At 20.5% G+C, this 8,999-nt stretch overlaps 1 protein-coding gene and 1 pseudogene across 1 annotated transcript, besides 1 other annotated feature; one reads left to right on the forward strand and one right to left on the reverse strand.

Annotated features, from left to right (window-relative positions):
- PmUG01_11062900 (PIR protein) lies at positions 1-1,797 on the reverse strand (the record flags this gene model as incomplete). Its single annotated transcript, XM_029006301.1, has 4 exons — positions 1-168; positions 291-547; positions 655-1,645; positions 1,774-1,797. 4 exons carry the CDS (start codon positions 1,795-1,797, stop codon positions 1-3), a joined length of 1,440 nt encoding a protein of 479 aa, XP_028862804.1.
- A 2,666-nt stretch (positions 1,798-4,463) lies between these two features.
- On the forward strand, positions 4,464-5,710 carry PmUG01_11063000 (annotated as a pseudogene).
- Positions 4,464-5,710: a sequence feature (PIR protein, pseudogene).
- Positions 5,711-8,999: the final 3,289 nt, after the last annotated feature.

The following is an 8,999-nucleotide window of genomic DNA, read 5'->3' on the forward strand; positions in this document are numbered from 1 at the left end:
TCACCTAGAATAATAAGAAAAATGTAATCTTCTACTACCAACTTTTCTTTTAGCGGATTTTGGAGCACGGATTACAAAATGCCGCATATGAGGATCATCATAATAGTAATCGTCAATTCTTTTTTTCCTTGGTACCTTTTTATGAAAACCTCTTCCGAAGGGCGTAAACTAATATAAAATTGAATAGTAAAAAAAATAAACAATATATTTATTTTATAATTATAAAGTTTTGGGAATATTAAAAATAGTAATTTAATATATATTTTATTTTACTAAGAATATAAATTTACTTTATAATAAGTGTAAATAGTTGAAATTATTCCCACAATCAAAGTAAATGCGATACCAACACGGAATATGTTGTTACTGAATATATTGGACTTATCTGAATTCTTAAAAAGTACAGATATAATTTCAGGAGAATATTTAACTCTTCCTTGTGGGGCATAGATATTCCATTTTGCCCCAATCATTGGAGTATCACGAACACTTGGCTCTCTACATATTCCTTCTGAGCTTTTTACTAATCCCTGTTTTTGACAGAACTCTGGAGTGATTTTATCTTTTTTCGGATGTAATGACATTGAAAGGGATGATAATGCGTTACTTCTTGGATTTAAATTAGAATGTACTGCAATCCCTTCTTATTTTTACCTTGAACTCCGTTAATTGTGGCTCCAAGTGATTGCTGCGTTCCTTTACTGGGGATTAAGTCTGATTCAGAGTTTTTACTTCCATAAGTGGTGGCCATAGAAGAATCGCCATGGAGAGGAGGTAGATAGTATGGTGAAGTTGGCTTATTAAGTGATTCACGAGATGCTGGAAATGCATAACAATTAATTTTACCACCTTTACGACTTGTATCTTCAGGACTGTCACCCATATTGTCTGTACATCTGAGAAAATAAATTGAATCCTTAAAATCTCTTTGTGAACCCTGAGAATTCAATGAATTACTGGATTCTGAAGATTTATCTAATGTTTTTAAGATATCACAATTATTATTTTGTTTATCCTTTAATGAAGATAAGAGTGTATTAGGATCAAACTCTTTATTACATTTAAAATACATATCGCAATTATCCCAAAAAGAATCATCACAGCATTCTTTAGTATTTTTATGATTTATGTATAGTTCTTTAATCTTATTAAGGTATTTTTCGTATTCTTTGAATTCAACGTTAATACAAGTATTATATGTTTTAATGTCATCATAATATTGAAAATAATCGAACAAATATTTTTCATCTACCTTTTCATTTAATCCATCTATAGTGTTCCCTTCAATTTCAGGTAGACATTTATATAAAGAATAACGATCATAAATGCTACTTCTTACTTTTAAAAAATTAACAAGATGTTCTGATTTATTATTTTCGGGGCTAAGCTCTAAAATTTGTTTTATTTTATAATATACCCAGTATGTATAATGTAAGCAGTGGGGAATATATCCTTCTTTATTTTTCTGTAGTGATAAATCCTCTGCATTTTTTGCAATTTTTTTACAAAGATCATAACTTCCTGTTGGATAATCATCTTTAACGTCCTTGCATTTTTTACAAATTTCATCGTATTGGCTTCCATTTACATTATTGTTAAATTTATTATATATATTACTTGATAGTGGTCCTTCTATATGTTCATGCTGAATATTAAGAAATAATGAATTATATAATATAGATTTTATTTTTAAAGAAGTAATTTTTGTTGTGTTTAAGAACAATAATTTGTATATATTTTAAATTATTTTTTTTATAAAATATAAATGTGTACCAAAAGATCAGTTATGATTTCCATTTTATTCTTGTACAAACAAGTTAAAAGAAAATATCATCATTATATGTATTCAATTAAATTCATATTAAAAATAAAAACAAATATTTCATTTATATTTTTTATATATATTTTTATAAGTATTTTCTAATGTATATAAATATATGTTAATAAAAATTGTTCGTTTATTAAGACTTAGAATTCGAAATACGTATTACTAATAATAAGAAAAATATAAATACTAATGCGTTTTAAAATTTTTATAGAGAAACATATATGTTGTGTTACAAGTAAGAAGAAAAAGTAATCTTTAAAATAATATATAGAAAAATATTGATTTATAGAGTAACATACTATTCAAATAATATATTAATATATGAATAATTTGTTTTTATACTTTTTTTAATCTACGTAAACTATAATTTGATTTATATTAAATAATTAGGTATTTTGTCCTTCAAATAAATTGCTTATTTATAAAATTTCCGAATAATTATATTTGCTTTATTGTGAAATATTATTTGAATTTGACGTTTTGAAGAACATTTATATAATTATTATACAGAAACTGCAATGGAAATTATTGTATATATTTTTTTTACAAAATTAACTATATATATTTATTACAATGAATTTTATTTCTAGTAATGCGAATGTAGTATAAATTAGGAGTGGTTTCTACTATTGAAAAATAAATGGATATAGATATAATAAAAATTGGTATGTAGAAACTCAAACCAATTTTAATTGAACTATTTAAAAAATTATTTTCCCTATTTTTACAGAAATATTATTACCCCCGTTTTTCTACATTTTAAAGTATAACATAGAAATTTATTTTTTTTTTAATTTTTCATTTAATATTTTAAAATATTTTACATAATATGCTTTTTATAATACATTTTTATTAACTTTTTCAAATTTGAATTACCATTTCATAAGAGTAATTAAATGTTATTGATATAGTAAGTGCATTACAGCAAATATTGATATTCCTAGTAACAATTTTTATTAAATTAAATTTAACTAATAATACACAGGACATTATTCATTCATATGATAATGAATAAATGTTATATGTAATAACACTATAAGTAATAATTAGAATTAACATTTTAGAAGAAGGGTGAATTAATTAATTTTAGTTTATATACTCACTCTTTTTTAATATAATTATTTTCTCAGAATAAATATTATATATACTAATACAAAAGTAATTATCATTCTATCAGTAATGATATTATCCAAAAAAAAATAAAATTCCATAAAATTTTTTTAAAGTATTAATTTTTCATTAGAAAAAAAAGTTATTTATTATTATTTATTAAAAAATTTATTTAATTTTTATTTTATTATATCCAGTATATTGTTAGGATAAAATATTTAGTAGTTCAATAATTAAATTAATAAGAATAATATATAGTAATACCATAATGGAGTAATCACAGTGATATTGATGATTTTTGGTTGAATGTGTTCCATTGAAAAACGTGGGTTTGAAACAATATATTAATAACCTTGTAAGAATTCTTTTATTTTTTTACAATATTTATTATTATAGTTTTTCTGAATTATTACTAAGTAGAGTATAAATAAATGAAAAAATATTGGATATAAATCAATTGATATGTACAAGGGAAGTCTTTTTAATTATTATTTTAATATATATATAAATGATAAAAATATATTTTTGTACTATATATATGGCTTGCAATTAAATTCATTTTATTTTTAATTAAATTTTCAGCTATATTTTTTTATGTCATATAATAAAAATATATATATTGTATTCTTATCTTAGTCTTTTTAAAATTGTGTATTTTTATATTTTTTAAAATAATATTATTTCAAATAAATTAAAAAAAAAAAAAACTAATCTTATATATGTATGTATTTGAGTGGTTATTTTTTGGAGCATATATAATGCATTATTACTATTGTAGTTTACAGAAAAATAAAATATTAAGTTTCCAAAATAATAATATAGAGAGAATACATAATTTTTTTATGTAATAAATGGAATATTTTTTATTAAATATTTACAAATATATATATTTTTTTTATCAAATAGAATTTATAAAGTATTTATTATATTGAATAACATATTATAACATTAAAAGGATTTTTTAAATTTTACATTTCTAAGACACATTAGCAAAAGATAATATATTAAATTATGCATTATTATAATTGTTTATAGGAAGTAAATTATATTAATATATAACGTATATATTTGAACCTGCGAATCATGTTATGATAAAGGAAATCAAATTATATACATATTAAATTATAAAAAACATTTTACAAATCAGTTATGATAATTTAATGAATATTTTGATATAAACTTACATTTATATATGTATCATTCGGTAATAATTGTTGTACTATATATCATTAATAAAATTACATAACACTCTTATAAAATTAAATTTTATTATTGGTACTATGTTACTAATATTATTCATTTAAATTTTTTTTACCGTTAAAAATGTTAATTTTGTGTTCTAATGATATAATTATAATTGTATAACATAAAAATTACAATTCCAGAATAAATTTCAGTAATTAATATTTATTTTCTAATAATATACATAAGGAATACATATTATGTTCCTTTATTCTTTATATATTGATATTTTTGTTCTAAAATAAAATGATTATTTTATTTAATTGATATATATTAAAACGTAATGAAGACTGAAGAGGAAAATGATTTGGTACATTTTGTATATTAATTATAATCGTTATTATTTACTAGTTGTTTTAATATTTTATATCTTAATTTGAATAGCAAATTACATTTTTTAAAAGAAAGTACATATATATATATAGTTCATTTCCTCTGATTAATTGTTAGGTAGATGTATCAAAAGAATTATCTAAAAATGAAAAATTTGATAAAATTAATAACGATAGTAGTACAACTGTAAATAGTAGTTATTGTAAGGAGTTGAGTAATAGTGGAAGCCCCCAATTCAAAGTATTTTGTGAGAATATTTTAAATAAATTAAATAAATTATATAATCTTGAAAAGGATTATATAAAAAATAATAACCATGATTTTTGTCGTTACTTTACTTTCTGGACATACGAACAAATAATAAAAGAATTTAGTACAACATGGAATAATTCTTTGGCAAGCTGTGATATATCTAAACTTAATAGCATACTAATTTATACATATAATAAAATTATAGGTAAAAGTTGTACATTTGATTTGGATGGTAAGTTTGATGATTGGAAAGAAGAAAAGTATTTATACTATTATTTTAAGAAATATAATGATATTAAGAAAAAAAAAAGTGCAAAACAAGAACAAACAAAGTATTGCAAATATCTTGAACAGATAAAAATTTTATATGAAAGGCATATAAATAAATGATGCACTTATTTCTTGGAGGGGAGAAATCACGAAAACAGGTGTCAAAAATATTTTAATTGTGGAGAAGCATATAACCCTTATGATCTTATATCTGAATTAAAATGTGAACAAAATTCATACAGTGGATATTGGAAAACAGTAATTCAAGATTTAATTATTGGCAGAGATATAATGAAAAGTGGAAATTCATTAAAAGGAACTCTTAATATATTAATGAATGATCCTTTCTACAAAGCAGTAACATTTGGGTTTGTAGTTGTAGGAGTACTATTTACTTCATTCTTATTTTATAAAGTAAATTAAAATTTCATTTTAAAATATAAATATGTTACACATTTTTATATAGCTGATCTTCCTTATAAAAGTATAATTACGAAATATAACTTTTTTGTTTCTTATATTTTTTTTTTAATTCAGATTTCTTACCGTGGAAAAAATAAATATAAGTATAATTTTTTGGATCCATCTGGAAACCTAGCAAGATTTTATGAAGCAAAAAGCAGAAAAACAAAATGGGGAGATAGTGAAATTCGTTTATCTTATTACTCAGTGTGAATAATTTGCTTTATTTTCACATATGTTATAAAATGTTTTGGGGAAGCAGAAGTGTTATATGTATAAATCATGTTCTGGAAGTAATAGCTTTTGGTAGAACAAAAAATTGAATAAATAATTTGTATTGAAATTGTAATAGTTTATTTGAGCATTATACACTTACTTATATATGCATTATATATTTTTATTTTGTTTAAGAATATATATTAAAGAAATAAAATATTCTTAATTTATATAGTAGTGAAGTGTAATTTTTTTTTAACGATTAATACTTATTTTAATGTATCGTAAAACATACATATATGATAATTATATATTTTTATTTGTTCTATTGATATAGTGATTAGTGTTTAGCATTATTTACTTGTAAATGTATGTAGTCGAAATTGTAAAAATTATAATATATTATAAATTATTGTTTTATATATGTTTATCTATTAATTTTAAAATTGTGTATTATAAAAGATTATATTAATTACTTTATAAACTTGTAAAGCTTAATAAAGGTGTATAAAGATTTATCATAAACGAGAAAATTATTAAAATGTTACATCAATTATATATTAAAAATATATTAATATATATTTATTTCTAAAGCAGCAATAAGGAATATGAATTATATTGATGAGCTGAGGAAAGGATAATAGTTTACGGTTTTTATTTTTTTTGTTGAAAGATAAATATATATGATTACAAGATTTAATACAATAATTTAATTGAAGTACATTAGAATGCCTTAATTCAAGTTATTCATCATGGATATTAAAGAATAAATGAATAAATGAATAAATATGTAATATTTATTATTTTAAGGTATGATGATGATTTATTGTAAGTGAATTAATCAGTAAAAAACTAAAAAATATATATTTTTGAAATGTAAAGAGCTGAATGAATTTAGAATTATATAATTGATGAAATAGAAGTTAATTCCGAAAGAGAAATAATATTCATATAAAATTAACATATATATATATGAATAATTTGAAATTTAAAATTAATTTTTTTTGTATTTTTCTTTATTATATAAAGTTCGTCTTCTATGTATAATTAATAAATAAAAGAAAGTTATTTTATGTAAGTTGCATACATAATAATATTTTTGAAATGAAAAAGAGAAATTAATATAAATGGGAAAAGAATTACTTATTATTTAAGAGTAAAAAAGAATTAAATTCACGAATATTTTGGATTCAGCATGTATGAAGCATAATAATACATATTAAACAAAGCAATTTTTTTTTTTTTTAAATAACACTTTTAAATGATTATATTATTCACTGCATTCGCTTTGAGTTGTTTATACCTTCCATAGAAATGATAATAAAATAAAATTATTCCCATAAATAATACATTCAACTGGTATTCAATGTGTCTTTCAATTTTGAATTTATTGAAAAATTATATGTACTCTGTCTATATATTTATTCATTTATAGTTTAATTTATTGTTTAATCATTATACAAATACAGTACGTCAAATACATGTTTTATATAACAATGCGGACGTTCAGTTGATACAACAGGATTGTATTATTAAATATAAATTCTTTGTTTTATTATTATGTTACAAATATTATTCATTAGGAAGTTTATTATTGGGCTTTGATTGTATGTGAAAATGAAATTAACTGTTAGTTATAAGAAGTTGTAATAAAAAAATAACTTTTTCAATTATACATATTTATTATTTTAACTGGATGGTTATTTACATAAATGTTCAGTTAACATTTCATATTTTCTTGGTCTTTTTTTATTCTTAGTAATCATTCATATATGGAAGGCAAAGATAAAATTTTATCAAGCATATTCACTTGGACAGCTACGTAACATTACCGATAATAGAAAGAAATATATAATATGTGAAATGTACGTATATACTTGTATTAATTTTTTTCCATATTTATATTGTCTATTTTAGTGGATTATGTAGAAAAGAAAGAATTTAGACAATAAGAATTAACAAAATAAATAAAATATGACATTACTTTTGAATAGAATAATACAAAAAGTAAAGAATATAAAACACTAATGAATGTTATAAAAATTTACTCGCTTAAAAATTGAACATGATAAAATGTTTTTGTTAGTAAAATATGTTATGTAATCCAATACTTTATTATGTTTTTTCATAAAACAAAATAAATCATTAGAAAAATTTGACACTTTTAAATGAAAAATATTTTAATTGAGTAAAAATTATTACGAAATTAATTTTTAAATTTAATAATAGATCTTTAATGTTATGCTGCTCTTTTAAGGAAAATAATCTTAAAATATAAAATAAATATAAGCGGGATCTGTACATAAATTAACATAAGGGGAATAATTATAAATCCTAATAAATCAATTTCTATAAGAATTTACATATATGTTAAAATACAAATGAAAAAATGTACATAATTACAATAACTTAAAAACTTAGTAAAAGTAATAGTAAAAATATAACTTAGGAAATATTAGTAAAATCAACAAGTATAAGAAAATAAGTAAAATAAAAAAACAAATAATAAATTAATTTACATTTTCTTATAGATCTTATGAAATATTTATTTTATAAGTAAACACAGAAAATATAAATTAACTATTTAAACTAGGTGATATAAGGATAACATTGAGATTAATTATATACATATATATATAAATTTAAAAGAATATATTTCATGTATCAAATATATATCAAGAGCTTTGTGTGCTCTTAAATGCATAATGTTTCATGGGAATTATGACGACTGCAATCAATTCAAAGATTTAAAGGAACCATTCTTTAGTAAATACCTAAGGAAAGTTCATAAATTTTCTAATAATAATCTAAATTGTTATACATTTTAAACTACTTTAACTTATTATTTTTTATATGTACGTAGGAGTATAAAGGAATAAATAAAAATGCATATAATTGGGGAAAAAAAAAACTCTGGATACAATAGTTTGGTGATCATTTTAGCCTAGACAATTTTTTACTATAATTGAATTTATTGTCTTACGCATTCTTTTAATTCTTTTGTTAGATATATCTTCTAAATTACGGTTCATTTTATTTTCAATATCTGGAAGTTTTAATATTTCTTTTTTTACAATCTGCACATAATACTTTCATATGATAACTTTTTAATGATTTTTTTTTTTTTTTTTTTTATTCTATCCTAATTTTCCAGTATATCCTCTATAATCATATCATTGAATGAATTATATGATTTATGAAATGTATCTTTGAACCTTATTCCTGACAATTTTTCTATATATTCTAGGTATACATATGTTGTTAAGTATATTATTCTTCATACACT

Source organism: Plasmodium malariae, assembly GCF_900090045.1.
Source record: "Plasmodium malariae genome assembly, chromosome: 11".
Taxonomy (NCBI): Eukaryota; Apicomplexa; class Aconoidasida; order Haemosporida; family Plasmodiidae; genus Plasmodium; species Plasmodium malariae.